This window comes from Mus caroli, chromosome 7 (assembly GCF_900094665.2).
Source record: "Mus caroli chromosome 7, CAROLI_EIJ_v1.1, whole genome shotgun sequence".
Taxonomy (NCBI): Eukaryota; Metazoa; Chordata; class Mammalia; order Rodentia; family Muridae; genus Mus; species Mus caroli.
In genome coordinates this window covers 106,410,097-106,428,276 of record NC_034576.1, presented here as the reverse complement: position 1 = coordinate 106,428,276, position 18,180 = coordinate 106,410,097, and the positions used below count along the sequence as shown (strand labels likewise).

At 37.6% G+C, this 18,180-nt stretch overlaps 2 protein-coding genes across 2 annotated transcripts; one reads left to right on the top strand and one right to left on the bottom strand.

Moving 5' to 3' along the window:
- Positions 1 to 3,267: 3,267 nt before the first annotated feature.
- On the bottom strand, positions 3,268 to 4,361 carry LOC110299090 (olfactory receptor 51B6). The gene has a single exon (XM_021168693.1). The coding sequence runs from the start codon at positions 4,266 to 4,268 to the stop codon at positions 3,321 to 3,323; it is 948 nt and encodes a 315-aa protein (XP_021024352.1). The 5' UTR covers positions 4,269 to 4,361; the 3' UTR covers positions 3,268 to 3,320.
- A 9,477-nt stretch (positions 4,362 to 13,838) lies between these two features.
- LOC110299124 (olfactory receptor 51B2-like) lies at positions 13,839 to 15,486 on the top strand. The gene has a single exon (XM_021168732.1). It carries the CDS (start codon positions 14,494 to 14,496, stop codon positions 15,484 to 15,486), a length of 993 nt encoding a protein of 330 aa, XP_021024391.1. The 5' UTR covers positions 13,839 to 14,493.
- The last annotated feature ends 2,694 nt before the right edge of the window (positions 15,487 to 18,180 follow it).

The window sequence follows — 18,180 nt, the reverse complement described above, 5'->3', positions numbered from 1 at the left end:
CTCCTGTCCTGTGTGCAGCTGTGCTCCTGTCCTGTGTGCAGCTGTGCTCCTGTCCTCTGTGCAGCTGTGCTCTTGTCCTCTGACTACTGCCAATTTCACACACAATTTATTAGAAAGCTTCAAGGTGTGGGAGAGATGTAAGGCTTTGCTTGTGCTCCAGAAATGCAGCAATATAGTCTAAAGAGTGAATTTATCTGACTATATCATTCTGGTTTTATGCAAAATAGTGGTGGAATATTTTATTACAAAGAGTCTCTGCTCCTTCTGGGCATTGAGGCAGGGGGCTGACCTTATCAACAATAGACTAAGTTGTTACTATGTTTCTAGACAGGAAGTTGAACTGCTATTAAAGCAGATTTCCCACTATTGTTCTACTCTCAAGGCTTAATGTGTAATCTAATCTCAAATCAACAGGCTGTTTGCTATTGAGCCCTTAACTTTATCCAGGGTCATATGCTTCTGTCACTTCAGCTGGCCTCTGCCAGCAGCTGCACATTGATGTTGATCCCAGGAGCTTATCATACTCTCACAACTGTTACTACAGATATCTGGCCCCAGTTCTGTTTGGGAGTGTGCCTGACACTTTAATACAAGTGTCACAATTACCTTGTTAAAGTTGGAGAATGGACATCTGTCATTATTGAAACCTGGGAAGTCTAACTGATATTCATATCTAACAGGAAACATGAACAAAAGCTTTCAGAGCCGTCCTAATGTGTTCCTTAATCCAAATGTCTTAAAGTGTCTTCTACATATTACTAAGGTATAGCTGCAAATGAACAATAAATCCACCCTTGTGTACCTGGAACTATGCAGAAATACTGCTCATTATACCATTTTTGTACAGATAAATTAGTTTCTGTAGGCAAAATGGTGAAAAACAGGACAGAAGTGTTCTTTGAACCATAACAGACACCTTGGGAGAATTCCCTAATAACAGACATCTTCTGAGAGTCCCCTAATAACAGACACCTTGTGAGAGTCCCCTAGTGTTAAAAGGGTTAACCAATGTTTTCTGGAGCAAAACATCTCTCTACCTTTCCACAGCAGCAAGAATATCTCTTTGTTCCCCAACTGAGAGCAAGCAGGATGAGATCACTTGTTACCTACTTATACTATTCATACCAAAGAATAGTAGGGCATAGAGATTCCTCAAGACAGCAGTGACAATCTGCTTGTTGCTCTTTGGTTTTGATAGGTTGTTTCAAGTCCTGCTCCACACTGTAGGTGCAAACCTGACTTTATTTTATGTGACCACTGGATAACGTTCTTTGGTTCTATCCTGCCTCAGTATATTCCCAACCACTTGATAGAAATTTTCTCATAGCCTGACATGTCTTCATCCTGTTACCTATTACAACTTCCTTTCTGGGTGAAATGTGAAAATACCTAAAAAGATTTAGACACCACAAAAAGCAAAACAAAGAAGAATGATAGAAAATGTAAATGACGAAATGACACTCAAGATGGTATCCATCATATATATCAATTTATAGATCTTATAAAATACTGTTATTGTAATATCCCTAATAGCTGGATGGAACAGAGTTCAAGGGCAGAATGACTTCAGGGAGAATGGAGAAATGATTACTTTGATATAGGATAGATTGCCCCTGAATTCATTCTGAGAGAGAAAAAAATCAAACTTTTTTTTTTTTTTTTCAAATTATTTTTGAGACAGGACCCATGCATTACACTCTGGTCTGAAACTTTCTACGTAGGTAGAATAATGTTGAACTACTGCTCATCTTGCCTCTGCCTCCTAAGTGCAGGGATTGTAGGTGTGCATCTCCACTCTGTATAGTTTTATGTGCTGTTGAGGGATGAATCAAATGCTTTATATATGCCAGGCAAGGACTCCATTATCTGAGGCACAGCCAAGCCCTCATATTTTTGAAGTTTCTAGATGATGCTTCATTGTCCACACTTTGGAACACATCATTAGACAAAATAGAAGAAACATAGGCAGGAGGTAACAGACAGTCACACAGACAAAGAAAACCAGTCACTTAAACTTACTTTCATTGGTTTAATAAAAATTATATTTTATTAAAAATAATCTATTTGGTAAGTTCTGTAGCACAGCAATTACTAAATTATTTTATTCTGTACTGTCTATGGAACAAATTCTTGGAGCTATAAAAGGAGAAACATAGCTTTTACACAAAATCGGAACATAAAGCCAAGTTGCAGAACAATATAAAACAAGAAATAGTTCACTGGGCAGATAAGATAAAAATTTCCTACTAGCTTGGAAACTGCTGTAAAGATTTTTTTCTTTTCTTTAAGTTAGTAGTAATTCCCAGAAGTTTGAAAAAATGATCACCTTTCTGAAGTGTAGATGCAGCTAGTAGAGGTCACTGGGAAGGCTAATGTGCCAGAGCCCAGACACTGGAAGATAAGTGATTCATCATGGCTCTGGCTGAGTAATTATCCTAGCATTTTAGTCCTGTGAGTCTGCTCATGAGAATGTTTTTTATTTTGGAACATTTAAAACTTATCTTTTGGATTATATGTACTGGTTCTTTAAGAGGCCATAATACCTGTTTGGGGAAAGAAAAGATAATTTTTCTTCCAGTAATAGCCATTGACTATGTTTTTCCCATCCCAGACATATGACCAGGATGCCAGGCTCTGGAATTCTGTGTACCTGATCTCCCATCTAGTGCTAACCATCTTGTTCTCCAAACAGGACATTTTATGCATTTTTGATAAATAAAAATACATTTATGTCTATTCAGTAGTATCTGGAACCAAATATTTTAAGATGGTGGTTATCTGGTCTAGGATTATATTTCTGCTTTAAAATTGTTATTAATGGTATTATTTGATAAATGTTTATAAATATTGAAACTGAGTAGACTGTTCATGGACACACTTTTCCCAGATCAATCATCCTCAACTGAGGCTGAGACTGGCTCATTATACTCAAGATAGTTTTCTAGAACCATTAGCCAGCTGCATATGAGCAGAATTACATATAGGAGGCCCAGTGTATGGAGAACACATGGTGAATGATGGGCTTTGACCCAAGCAGGTATGACATAGGATAGTATGGTCTAGTTTCAAAAGCCATATATGTGTGTACTTGTTGAGTGTCATAAGCTCATCAAATGGTTTAAGTTACCTTAGGGAAATAGTTAAGATCAAGTGAGATTTTGACATAGCATTTAGCATTGTGAATACATTATGGCATATCAAGTTAGCAATAAATAGTAATCAAATAGCAGAGGAGTTAGTATGTCTCTACTAAAGTATTTTGCGTGGGTACTTCTTCCTGCAACACTGTCACTATATTTACATTCCAGGAACAGTCAGAGTCATGTTTTAGAACAAGGCAGGGAGAATAAGCGAAGCAAACCACTCTGAATCTGTTTGGTCTTAATGCTATAGATGACAGGGTTCATAAATGGGGGGAAAAGAAAGTAGACGTAGCTCATTGTGATGTGGACGACATGAGGAACATTCTTTCCAAACCTGTGAATAAATGTCAGACCAACCACAGTGACATAGAAGACCAAGATGCAACAGATGTGGGAGACACATGTGTTGAGAGCCTTGGCCCTTTCATCTGTAGAAGCAATGCCCATGACAGTCTTGAGAATCAAAACGTAGGAGAAGAAGATGATCAGGAAATCTAGCAAGACCATTGCAAATACAACCACAACAGGATAGAGACGATTGAATGTGATGTCAGCACAGGCTAGCTTGATGACATCTTGGTGTAGACAGAAAGCATGGGAGAGTACATGGGAGCGACAATAGGGAAACCAATGCAGGCGAATGATTATTGGCATGATTGACAGACCAGCCCTCATCACTACGCATATGCCAATCTTTATTACCTTAGTATCCGTAAGGATGGTGGTATACCTTAATGGGTTGCGAATGGCAATGAAACGGTCATAGGCCATGGCAAGCAAGACCCCTGACTCCACAATAGAGAGAGTGTGGATAAAATAGGCCTGAGAGAAGCAGGCTCCATGGCCAATTTCCCTGTGATTTAACCATAGTACACTCAGCACTGTGGGCATGGTGGTCAATGTTACTCCAAGATCTGTAGCTGCCAACATACCTAAGAAATAATACATGGGCTCATGGAGGTTATGGTCATCCTTAATGAGGAAAAGGAGGGTGCCGTTGCCAAGCAATATGGAGATATAGGCCATCAGTAATGGGAGGGAAATCAGGTGATGGGCTTTCTCCAGACCTGGGAACCCTGTGAGCAGGAATGGGGAAGAGGAAATGTTGAGCCACATTGAAGGCATTGCTGACAGAAATATCCCATCAGATAAGAAGATCAAATATAGTTCTTTAGGATTTGCCCCTTGATGATGCTACTTGCTGTGTGGATGATCAGCGGTCCTGCTTTCCAATAACAATGATAATTCAATCATTCCCGGGAGCTTTCTAGGTATGGGAAAACAGGATATGTCAAGAACAACTACATATACTCCCAGGGCTCACATCATTGAAATGTACATTAGACATAACCTATCTGTGAAGGGTAGACTTAGGTGAAATGTTTGTAAATCCCATTCTCCAAAGAAAATGAGGTATAGTTCAGTAGTGTGTTAATAGTGTTGGTACTTACAGGGCTATTTGCATGGTACTCCTCATCCTGAATATTGGTATTTAGAATAGACCCAAAGATTCCCCAGAATAAATGAGACAGAATGCCAGAAAGCATCTAAGCATTGTTCAAAGACTAGGCATGAACATTTGACTGCAAAATAATGTAAAGAAAATTGTAAATAGACATAGGGTTGGCTATATAGAATATGCTTATAAGTAATTTTCGCATTGGTAAAGGTCTAAAGTTTTTTGGGAGGGTAAAAAATGATATAACACTGACCTGTATGTGTATTTCCCCCAAACAAATGAGCCTCCAAGTTATCAAATGGTGTAGTACTTTAGTTTCCTATGAGCTCTTCTCAAAATTTCAGAGTTTTATTAAATACTTATAAAAATGAACAATAAACCAAGTCTATGATGATCACTTGGAGGCACTATTTGATAACATCAGACAACGGCTGTTACATATCAGCTACTTTGAGAAGCAAATTAGAAATTGATTATTCAGACATGACCACATGGATGATGTTTCAATAACTGAAGAGTCTGATGGAATGTAAATAAATTGAGAAAGCTTCCTGAATTCTAAGGTATTATTGGAGGGAGGCATTCATCTTCTGGCATCAGACAGAGATAATGTGACTACCTTCTTCCATATCTCGTGTGGACTGTGCATCTCACATGCTGTCAAGTCATAACTTAGTGAGCTTTAGAAATTACTCATGGACCCACCTTCATCATGAAAATGTGTCTCCAAGATCACTGAGCTCCACTCTTCAGAATTTGGTTGCTGTTCCACTACTGCTATTTCTTAATGGCAATGAACTTGGGGAGCCACTTGAGATCGAGGATTGTAATTTATAAAAGGTGCCAATGATTTCTTTATCATGCTTTTCACATTAAATACAAGAACAGATTAGAGTCAGAAAAGAGAATGTTTTATCATATTGAAATTTATTATTACTAAAATTGCAGTAGGCACAAATCTGTAGCATTTACCCTGAGATTTGTCAAGTGATTTTTCTTATGAAGCCTATGAGGGAAAATAAGACAATTCAGGGGGGTGTGACTTCAAGAAAAAAAAAACCTGCTAGACTAGATTTCGTTTGGGCAGCATATAGTATGCCTTGCTGGACAAGTAAAAGTTGAGGAGTAGTGAGTGGGAAGTTCTGATGTTGCTAGAGATGATATTGACCCTGCACCATTTAGACTAGGAGAAGTTGGGGGAGAGAGGGGCCTTTTCAACATGTGAGAAATATAGAAATAGCTAATTCTTTCCTGTCATGGAACAACTCAGAAGTATGTAGCTTATGGAGAGTTAAAATTGCAAGATTGATGAATAAAACTTTTGTGTATTTGAATTCCACAATATTGTGAACATCATAAAACAGCTGGGATGTTACAGTAGAACTATTATTTGTTACATTAATGTCCTGTAAGTATTGATAGAAGAATAAATGAGAAAAAGGAAGAAAACAACAAAGACAAGGTATAAAGGGAAGATCCTGAAAAGACATAAATGCAGCAAATAAATGATTCTAGTTTTCATCTCTCTCAGCCAACCGCAGTATCACATACTCATTTCATTTTGCAGAGTACTTACATCACTCCAGGTCTTCCAGGTAACAGGTTCATATCATAGATGGATGACAATCACCAGAGTCCCTTTTATCCATTGTGGATCACACAGGCTTAAGGCATAAGTGGGATCTTCAGCACCACAAACGAGCTTTCTGCCTTTCTCTTTTTACAAACACTGAGCACTTCTGCTCTTTTTCCTCAGAGCTGGCTCTGTGGTACACATACGCATCTGTGAGATCTGGGCAGAGTGGAGGAATCATTAGTAAATTCAAGATTATTGCTCACCCTCTCAGCCACTCACCCTTTATAAGTCTCTGCCTTAGAATGGGATTGTTTTGTTGATGAGAATTTTCAAGCTCATCTATATAAACTAGGCATCCCCATAGATCGATAGAGACCTCTTTCAGGTTTGAACAGTTCACATTCACATCCACCTTCCTTTGGTCTCTTTGCCTCCCTTCTGTCCTGACATTCTTTCCTCTTTCCAAAGTGCTTCATCACCTTCTCAATAGGATATCTCTTCAAGCTTAGTCCATTTGCCCAGGATCTAGCTTGTATTCTGTTTAAGAGTCATTGATAAATTACCTTTCCTACATTTCTAACACCATCTGGTATTCCCAGCTATAAGCATTTCCTTAAATCACTTACCCACACAGACCAACTGGCCTGTCATTTCTATAAACTACTTCACTCTCAATGTAGAGGTGTAGGAAAGGTTTATGACTCAAGACTATTGCTGACAGATTTGGCAAGTACTGGTATTGTTTTTCCCTAGCAGAGAAACTATCTCCCCATGCTCTGGCTCCTGCAATAGATCCTAGAGAGAAAATTTATTATGTAACCTCATTGACCTGAGATTTTGACCTTGTCCATTCTTTGGGGACATTGTTAGAAACTTCAGAAATTCAGCTTTGAGAAGGATTTAGTCATGACGTCTATTTGTTGTTTCTTTTTTAGAGACTGCATGAGAGCCTGGCTAGTAGGGGTATTTATTTTGGGAACCTCTCCTTAGGGACCATGTGTAATTTGGGCTGTTCACTGCCTTTCCTTCACTGCCTGCCCTCCCTTCTCATCTGTCTCCCCTGTGAGTTTGCTGAATCTTGAGGATATGGGAGTTTTATTAGCAGTCTCTAATATTTTTCTCGGTCCTTCAGCATTGACTTCCTACCTATTGCTAGATCAGTGAATTATTTCTATTATGCTATAGAAATATAAACCGAACAATTAGGTATCTTTCCTATGAAATGGAAAAAATATGTAAATTAAAGAAGAGAAGGGGATCTGTTTTCTTTGAAATGAGAGTTACCTTGTAATAATATCCTATCCAGACATTTGTACTATTGTTAAGAAAGCAGCCTTATACATTCACAGATGACCAAGCCACTGGATGCATTGTTTTTCTGTTATAGGCTGAGTTCTTTAGAAGTATAAATGAGTGAGTATATTGTGAGTGAGTGGACAGCTCTAATTAGGTAGCCTGGAGTTCTGAGGCAGGGTTCTTCAGAAGGCAGGATATATGGTCCAGAAATCTAGGGGTGGAAAAGGAAATAGTTCCTCTCATTATCACCCATACTAAATCACTAAGACAATATTTGCTTCCTGTTTCAGTGACCTGAAATTCTGTGGGTCTAGTAGTATTTGTTCTTGTACTGGCTGGTTTTGTGTGTCAACTTGAACCAAGCTGGAGTTATCACAGAGAAAGGAACTTCAGGTGGGCCTCCACGAGACCCAGGTGTAAGACATTTTCTCAATTAGTGATCAAGTGGGGAGGGTCCATAGTGGGTGGTGCCATTCCTGGTCTGGTAGTCCTAGGTTCTATAATAAAGCAAGCTGGGAAGCCAGGAGTAGCAGCCAGTAAGTAACATCTTCCATGGCTTCTGCGTCAGCTCCTGCTTCCTGACCTGCTTGAGTTCCAGTCCTGACTTCCTTTGGTGATGAACAACAATATGGAAGTGCAAACTGAATAAACCTTTTCCTCTCCAACTTGCTTCTTGGTCATGATTTTTGTACAGGAATAGAAATCCTGACTTAGACAGTTCTAGAGTAGGGAACACTCCTACCAGGGTACACAACAAACATTGTATTGAATTGGATACTGTGACTTGTCCATGACCACTTAAGTTTCTGATGCTTTCAAGCCAACAGGGACAAAAAGGAATGATTATATAAGGAGGGGTGACTGATCAGTATTACTAAGGGGAAATAGAGATGGTTGTCTACATGGATGGAGAAAGGATTTTTTGTTTGTTTGGAGAGCAGAATATCCTTTACAGAATCTGTTGGTGCTACCATATTCTGTGATTAAAGTGAATGGGAAGCTGCAACAACCTAATCCAGGCAAGGCAACAAAGGGCATAGACCTGTCACAAGTGAAGATATGGGTTACTCCTACAGGAAAGGAGGCAAGTCACACTGAAGTGCTTAGTGAAAGTAAAGGAAATACTGAATGGGTAGTAGATGAAGGTTATTATAAATTTAAGCTAAGGTCACATGATTAGTTGCAGAAACAAGGATTATAATTCACATTAGTGTTTCTGTTGTATTCTGTTAAGAATGTGTTTATACAAATATTTATGTTTAATTTCCTAGATTTCATTATCATATAATATATCACCACATATAAAAGAATATTAACGATTATCATATTTAAGTATGAGATAGTAATAGAATATCTCTTAAGAGACATTGTCACCTACTCTAAAATTTATAATACAAATATATCATTTGCAGTTATACAGAGGATATTATACCATGTTGTGTGTAATTATGACACAGTTATTATTTTTATTTGAAAACTAAGCATTACTTAAGGTAATATAATTGAATGTCTGTATCTGTCTGGGTAAGCTGATGGGTAGAGCCTCTCAGAGGACAACATGCTCCTGTCTACAAGCATAACAATTTTATTAATAGTGTCAGGGATTGATGGTTGCCCATGGGATGGGTCTTAAGCTGGGCCAGTTATTGGTTGGTCATTCCCTCAGTCTGCTCAATCCCACATTCCGGCATTACTTGTAGACAGGATAAATTTTGTGTTGACAGTTTTGTAGTTGGGTTTGTGTCTATTACTCCACTAGGGTTACTGCTTGGCTACAGGAGGTGGCCTCTTCTGGTTCCATATCCCCAGGCTTGTGAGTAGCAGCTAAGGTCATCCCCATTGATTCCTGGGTGTCTTTCTTATCTCAGGTCTCTGTCTCATCCTGGAGATGGCCCCACATCATCACCCCCATTAGTTGCTGATTTCCATTCATTTTCATGGACATCTTGCCATTTCTTCTGCTCTTCCTCATATCTGACCCCCCCCCTCGTTTATCTCCTTCTCCCCCTCCCCCAGGTTCCTTCCTCCATCTACCTCGTATGACTATTTTATTCCCTCTACTATGTTAGATTTAAGCTTCTTCACGAGGACCTTCCTTCTTGTTTAGTTTTTATGGGTATGTGGAGTGTAGCGTATTACCTGCATTTTATGGCTAATATCCACATATAAGTGAGTATATAGCATGCATGTCCTTTTCGGACTAGGTTGCCTTACTCAGGTTGATATTCTCAAGTCCAATCTGTTTGACTGTAAAATTCATGATGTCTTTGCTTTTAGTAGCTGAATAGTATTCCATTGTGAGGATTACCCCATTTTCTTTATCCATGGGAACACCCACTTTTAATCAAGATCTTCTGAGATGTGAGGATCCACCTTTATCCTGGGTCACACCTTCTCCTGGAGTGACATGGAAGAAGAAAGCTTGTTCTCTTTTCCTGTTTATTCTTTCTCTTTCTGGCTGATGAATCCATTTCCTTATTGGTATTAGAGTCTATTTCTTCAGAATTTTGGCATATACTGAAGACCAGCTAAGACATGCCTCATGGACTGAACACCTACTGGATTCTTAGACCTGCTGTTGGTAGACTTACCATACCACAGCCTATAAGCCACTATAATACACTACACACACACACACACACACACACACACACACACACACACAAACACACACTCATTAAGTTCTTTTTTCCTAAAGAACTCTAACGAATCCAGTAACACTAGATGTTTCAGCAGCCTAATCTGGTGCTGGATACTCAGGAGATCCTTATAGAGAAGTTGACTTCAGCAATGTTAGAAACTTAAAGAAGTAGGTTCTAACACCATCAAAGGAGAGCCTCCCAAGAGGATAAATTAACTTTCCAGAGAGAGTGAAGGCAAGTAGGCAAAGAGGAAAAGTTTCTTTTTTCTGTGTCTTTATCTAGACTGTCACCCAAAGGTATGGCCCAGATTTAATGTGGACATTCCACCTCAATGATCCTCTTACGAACACCTTTGCTACTTGGGGTTCAGCTCGTTCTTGCAGTTATCAAGTTGAAAACCAAGGTTGATAATCACATATGGATGACCCATCCTTTCTTCTGAAATGTCCTATGAGCCTTTGAGGGGGTGCTGTAGGCCTCCTATCTGCTGAGCAGTTAGAGACACTTTTTCTGAGTACTCACTAGTCTATGAGTCTCTTTGTTAACTTCCACCCATTGCAAAAAAAAGCTTCTCTGACCAAATGCTAGATACCAGCATTAATCTATGGGTATAAATATAACTATTTACATGTCAGTTTAATAACATGGATGGCAAGCATTAATCTATGGGTATAAACATGTTTTTACATGTCAGTTTAATGACATGAATGACAGATTTTTATACACCCTTAATAAATAGTTTCCCACCTTAACCATTAGATTTGTTTAACCTGGCTAGTAATAAAAGTGGACTTAGTTATTTATGATGTCATTACTCTATTTATATGTTGATAAGGCCAGTAAAATTAGAATCAGACATCACACTTCATTTCATGCAGCAAATCTTAGTCAAAATACTTCACTGAAAGTAAAAGTATCTTGTTGTATTCCAGCTTCTCTAATTAGAGTCTGGGTGTTTCATAGGATTGGGTAGAAATGCTATGTTTATATAACAAATATTTTTCAAAGTATTTTCTCTTGGCTCCTTTTATTTTCTTTTATCAGGTTGAGCAACTGGCTTGATAATAGAGAAATAGAATAGCTGACCTATTTACATACGGAATGCAATAGCCAAGCAAAACAAACAAGCACCTCTGGTCTTGTAACATGAATCTGAAACATAAAGAAACATGTTTTAAAATAAGAAAGAAATATGACACAAGCTAATTGAATAAATACCATACCATACAAACAGGCTTTTAACAGTGCTCTCTCTCTCTCTCTCTTTCTCTCTCTCTCTCTCTCTCTCTCTCTCTCTCTCTCTCTCTCTCAATTTGGTTTTAAATGAAATCAAAATTATATAACATGTAAAAACACAACACAACTGATGTAGGGTCTACATAAAAATATGAATATTAAACTGATTGGGAAAAATATCACTAGCTAATGAAGAAGATTGTCTGAATTGCATGTCAGTATTATACTCTCCCAATGGACTTATCTATAGAATATGTAAAGAACATCTTGAAATGCATTTAAGAAAGACCAATGATCCTTTTATACAATGAAGCAAAGTCCAGGAAAGACACCTTTTCACATAAAACATTTTCAAATGGTGAGTATATTTATGAAAAGCTACTCAGTTTTCACTTATCATCCAGAAAGTATAATTTGAAATTCACAATGCAGTGTGAGAATGCCGCAGACCTTCTTTTTCTGTGCCTGCGTAAGAACGAGTCTCTCAAGCAGATAGGCAAAGAGTCAGATGACGACAGACAGAATCCACCACACAAGAGAGGTGTTGAATCTGAATGTAATGTCTGGTTGAGCTTAGACTAATTATATTACAGCGAATATCATAAATTGTAAAGCATAACAGATATGGTACATTGAAGTTTCCCAGGTGCAAAGGGAGTGACTGTAAAGTTTACGCTAGGGATCAGCATCCCTCCAGATGTAAGAGGAGTGACTACAAAAGGACTATGTTTATCTTAGAGATTAGCACCTGTACATGACATGAGAATGCATCTATCAGTGGTGGGTGAGGTGTGAACAGGGCGAAGAGGTAAAGTGCTTGTAGGGATGGAAAACGTGCACTCCACTCACCACTGGAGGATTAAAGTAGCACCCAGTAGAAAGCAGTTCAGCAGTATGTGCATCCTGTGCATACCCTGCAGCCCATTTTAGCAAGATAGAATATCACTTTGTGTGTTCATCAAAGGCATACAGTGAATGCTTACATCAGCATATCAGTAATGACGATAAATCATAATCTACTCAAATACCTACCAATAGAACAACAGATGATACTTTGAGGTATCTAGGACACTCTTCACTAGAAATGCCATATCTGTACTAAAACATCAGTGAACCTTAAAAACACCGTGTTGAACAATGAGATGAAGACTAAAACTAACAAATGTGTTATTCCACTGATGTTCCTCAGAAAGACAGGCAAAATTCATTCAATGTTCTTCCCTGAGGATACTTGTTCTGGGTTTGGTACTGGTGAGCAGAGGCCCAGAAAGTGGCAGAGAGGTTTCGTCATGTTCCACTTCAGAATGAGAGTGCTAGTCACAGATGAGTTCAGCCCCCCCCCCCCAAATTCATCAAAGTACACAGTTACAGCATGTGTAGGCATCCTATCCACTATGGTCTTCTGTTAATCTACCATCTTCCATTGTCCACTTCTATTCTTTTTTATGTCATGGAATTCATGCTTAGCTACTCTTACCATACTTGCCTTCAATCCAGCTAACATTATTTATTACATGTTTTAATACATCTTGATATTCTTATCCATTCCTCCTTTACTAAATTCAAAATGACTTCAAATAACTATTATCTGCATGTCCATGCTCTTATTTCATTTTCACTGTAATATCAAAATTCCCTGCATGATTTGTAAGCTAATGCATGGTTAGATTGTGCTTTATCTCATTTTTTTTCCATTCAAGTAGCACAGATCCTTAGTGTAGTCAGTTTGGATTTATTTGTTTAAATTCATCAAATTTTACCTGGTCCCACATCAGTGTGAATTTTTCTGCATTGAGCTAGAATTTTCCATATTTCTAATTTCTTCTCATTCTGATTATCCTTCTTTCCTCTTTGATGTGTTTCACAATTCCAGAGTTGCATTCCATATGTTTCTTTTAACATACTACATATATGCAATAATGGCAGTTCCATGTAAAATGATGGTAAATTTTTTCTTCTATAACATGCTGAAGGTATAAGTTCTGTTAATAAACTGAACCTGACACAAAATGGACAATTATGTGACTAAAAACAACAAACTGATCTTAAGAAAAAGATTAGACATCTGAGGTTTAAAGTTCATGTGGTAGTTGACACATTCAGTGAGGTTCTTGTGGACCAGAACTGACTTTCCCAAAGCAAGCAGGGAAGACAAACTAAAATGGGGACCATAAGTTCCAGCATCAACAGAGGGAAATGGAACCCTAAGAGCAACTAGCATCATTTTGGTCATTGAGAAAGGTGATAAGAAGGACAGGCTTGTATTTATGAGGCTCTTGGAGACCCCGTCTATGTTAGTAGGCTTCTGAGTCTTTGGTTTTCTTCATATACCCAGTGGATATGTTTAAAATGCGTAAGTGCATTAACTAAGAGACCCAGAGAAGTGGGAGGGAGATTCTGAGGTCTCATGAGCATCTGCAAAGGAGAGACTCTGGGGAAAAGATCTCATCATATGTATATTTCTAGCTTGATTCTACAACAGTCTCTTAGAAGAACCTATCTGGACTGGTGAAGGACAGGTAACTACTCAGCAACAAGACTATGGGGTTGGTGAAGGCCAGGGATAGAAATAAGGGAAGACTCCTCCCTTACATCTGTGAGATGTGGTCAGTAGAATAAAGAGAAATTTCCCTTTATAGAAAGACACAGCACACTTAGGGTGCCAGATTTTATTTCTGCAAGCATTATCAAGACAGATGTGGAATTTTGTGTGAGGGTTCCATGAGTGGAATATAGAAAAATGTTGAATGCCTTTAGAATACTTGTTGCATAATCTGGCCATGTCCCTGTATTTTCATAAAGAGCTAATGGCTTTGGGGAGAATTCAATAAAGTATAATTTAATTGCAAAACAAAAGTAAGAAAAGTTTTCTAACATAACTCTTTTATAATAGAAAAATACAAAACAAAATTCAAATTTAAATATAGCAAAAGTTTTACAAACAAAACAAACACCAATCTAGTTAAGAAATATTCTTATCCTTGTGGATATATTTATCATATTTGTTTTGTAACCATTGAAACATTTTGCATACATGTGACAGAGGTACACGATGCTGTAAAAATGATGTTTTTAATGCACATGGGAAATATTTATTGCTGAGCATGAATACTGTGAACAAGGCAGTCATGGAACATTTGCATGGAGAGGGAAGGGGAGACAGTGACTACAGTAAAGAAACAGTGCTTTGAGTTTCACAGTGTGCACACTATGTGGTCCAATATCAGTGCTGCCCCCTTTCTGCTGACTGGCTTCCCAGGACTGGAAGCAGCTCATCACTGGATCTCTATCCCCTTCTTTGCCATCTATATCTCTGTGCTTCTGGGCAATGGCACACTTCTCTACCTCATCAAGGATGACCACAACCTCCATGAACCCATGTACTATTTCCTTGCCATGCTGGCGGGCACAGACCTCACAGTTACACTGACAACAATGCCCACTGTAATGGCTGTTTTATGGGTGGATCATAGAGAGATAAGACACGGAGCCTGCTTCTTACAGGCCTACATCATTCACTCCCTTTCCATTGTGGAGTCAGGTGTCTTGCTTGCCATGTCTTATGATCGATTTGTCGCCATCTGCACACCTCTGCATTACAACTCTATCCTTACCAATTCCAGGGTTATAGCTATAGGACTTGGGGTGGTACTGAGGGGCTTTTTGTCTCTTGTGCCCCCAATCCTGCCTCTCTTTTGGTTCTCATATTGCCGTTCCCATGTTCTTTCTCATGCCTTCTGCCTCCACCAAGATGTCATGAAACTGGCATGTGCTGACATTACCTTTAACCGCATATATCCAGTTGTTTTGGTTGCCCTGACTTTCTTCCTCGATGCGCTCATCATTGTCTTTTCCTATGTCCTCATTCTGAAGACAGTTATGGGCATTGCCTCTGGAGAGGAGAGAGCAAAGGCTCTCAACACCTGTGTCTCCCACATTAGCTGTGTCCTGGTCTTTTACATCACTGTGATTGGCCTGACCTTCATTCACAGGTTTGGAAAGAATGCACCCCATGTGGTGCACATTACCATGAGCTATGTCTACTTTCTCTTTCCTCCATTTATGAACCCCATCATTTACAGCATCAAAACCAAGCAAATTCAGAGGAGTGTTCTCCGTCTCCTATCTGTATAAGATGATGTGAATCATTACATCATAATTCAGGGAAGTTTGGGGATGTTCAGCCTCCTTGATTTTATATCTATTTACTTTTTCATAGCATTAGGATGTAAATTATTACATAAAACTATAAATTATAAATTAATCTAAATAATGAATACATCTGGCTATCCAATTATCATTTTCATATTATATAGATACTATCTATCCATCTATCTATCTTCTATCTATCTATCTATCTATCTATCTATCTATCTATCTATCTATCTATCTATCTATCTATCATATATCTATCCCTCTGTCATCTGTCCATCTGTCTATCATGGGAGAAGGTTGGAAAAACAGTGAGGAAGTAAAACATCATTGTTTGGAGATAAAGACCATTAAATTCTTTATGAACAGAAACTGTGGGATCGTTAAGACCATGCATATATAAGAGAAGCAGAAGAGTTTCTGAAGAAGTTAAGTGTCTAGTCTGGGTCAGTGACAGAAAAACAGGGGCAGTTCTGAATTCATTTGATGGTTTTATAAATATAAGTTCAACTATGAGAATTGAAACCCAATGGACTCTCCCCTGTCTCACACTGCTCTATCTCACCACATGGTTTTCTTTTGAAATGATTCAATAGCCATTTGTAAAGCTTTATTCTGTTTCCCCATGAAACTTGTTCATTGATGTTTCATTTGCTTTGTTTTATACTATATCCCATGACTATACATTAATGAAATCTATTATTCTGTATATTAGTTTTAAGTACCAATAATGAATTAGAACACAAATTCGCTCATATAGTCAATGACATTCTCCACAGTGAAGCCCCTCTGAGGCACTCTTTCTTCTCAGAAATCTGCACTCATCACATTGGCCTTACAGACTCACCCTTTACTAGACGTCGTACCATGACTTCCATCTCCACGGTTTTTAACTGTTTTCATTTTTTATTTTAATTCTTTCAGTGACTTCTAACTTGTACTTCTTTTTATAATATGTTTTTATTTCTGCACTAGAATTAGACTGTATTACAAATAATACTATTTTATTCCATAAATGCAAACTTTACAGTGAAATATTTCTCATTCTTTCTTCCCACCTTTGAGATATTGCCAATATACCTTATCTTTATATAGGTGATACCCCCAAAACCATCTTACTACTTTTGCTTTACAAAATTGTCTTTTAGAATATTAACAAAATAAAATTTATGCCAATTTACTTTTTCAAACTATTTTTCCTCCCCTTTATTATTTTACATCCAGTTTCTTTCTAAATGCTTAAACAAAAATATTTTAGTATATCTGAAAAATGAAATGTAACTGATATTGTAGCTTTGTGTAGTCGATTTGATTTTTTATTCATTCATAACATGTATATGATAATTGTGCAGATTCATGGAATACTGTGTGGTATTTTGATCTATGTGTGAAATGCTTCAATTAAGTCAGAGTAATTATCATATTCATGTTGGTAATTGTTTTGTCTTGCGACCATTCAAAATATTTTTCCTGTTTGATAACATATTACAACTGTTTATTATCATTGTATTGTATGTGGTATAGGACTTTAGAATGTATTTCTCTTGTCATTTTGCCCCTTATCACATATTTCTCTCTTCTTTACACTTCAAAATTGTTCGTTTCCACCATAAGTAAATCCTATTTTAAACATTTTGCTGATCACAATTCATATTCTTTTCCCCCGTTTATACCTGGTTTGTATGAGATCATTATTTAGTGTCTCTCAAACTTTAGCTATATCATAAACACCATCAAATTTTGATTGCTGTTTATAAATGCATAACATAAAATCATATATGTGTGTGTGTGTGTGTGTGTGTTAGTATTTATTTTATTGAGATAGATACCAGAGCCTTGCATTAAGGAACTTTACTGAGCCTAGGGTCATTTTAAACCATTTTTATTCTTTTTCAAAGTTGTTTTACACATCTTATGTAAAACTAAGTTTGTATTTGAAGAAGTATAAATAATTTGAGTCAGCCTTCATATGCTTATTTTCATGGAAATTTCACTGACATTCACTATTTATTAATAAAAAAGAGATTGTGAGTCTCAAAAGTGGGTGCATGCTGGTTTGAAGGAAGAGTAAAATTCACTAAGGTTGTGTTCTTTCAGCAGAGATAAGAAATGGTATCAAAAGCCAACGTGTGTTAATGAGACCGAGAATGTTCTAAGAGCAAAGCATTACATGCAAAAGCTTCAGGTTGCCTCGGTTGCCATAGGCTATAGAAAGAAGGAACAGAGATTGACTTGTGTTTTTCAAATCATATGAGTGCTGACAATAATGGATTTAAGGCAGGTAAGAGGAAAGTAGGCACAAGAGAGGTCAGAGAAGATTGAGCTAAAGGTAACAGTAACTTAGATTACAAAAGTGGCGTGCGACATTACTGGGTAGATATATTAGGATCTGAATTTATAAGAGCTCAGGGAACTAAAAAATTCTATCCTTGATTATTTTCTTCAGTACAGGGAAAGAATAACTGAGTCACATTGTAAAATGCAAATAACAAACTTATATTTAAGATCTAAGAGACTTGATACTAGCTTGTATACAAAGGCAAACATGTAATTGTGTTTTTGTTTATGAATGTATAATGATTGTATGGGGGAAGTAATGCAATCCTTAATCATGTTCTTTCTGACTTCAAACTTTCTTTCTTTCTTTTTTTTTGTTTTTTGTTTGTTTGTTTGTTT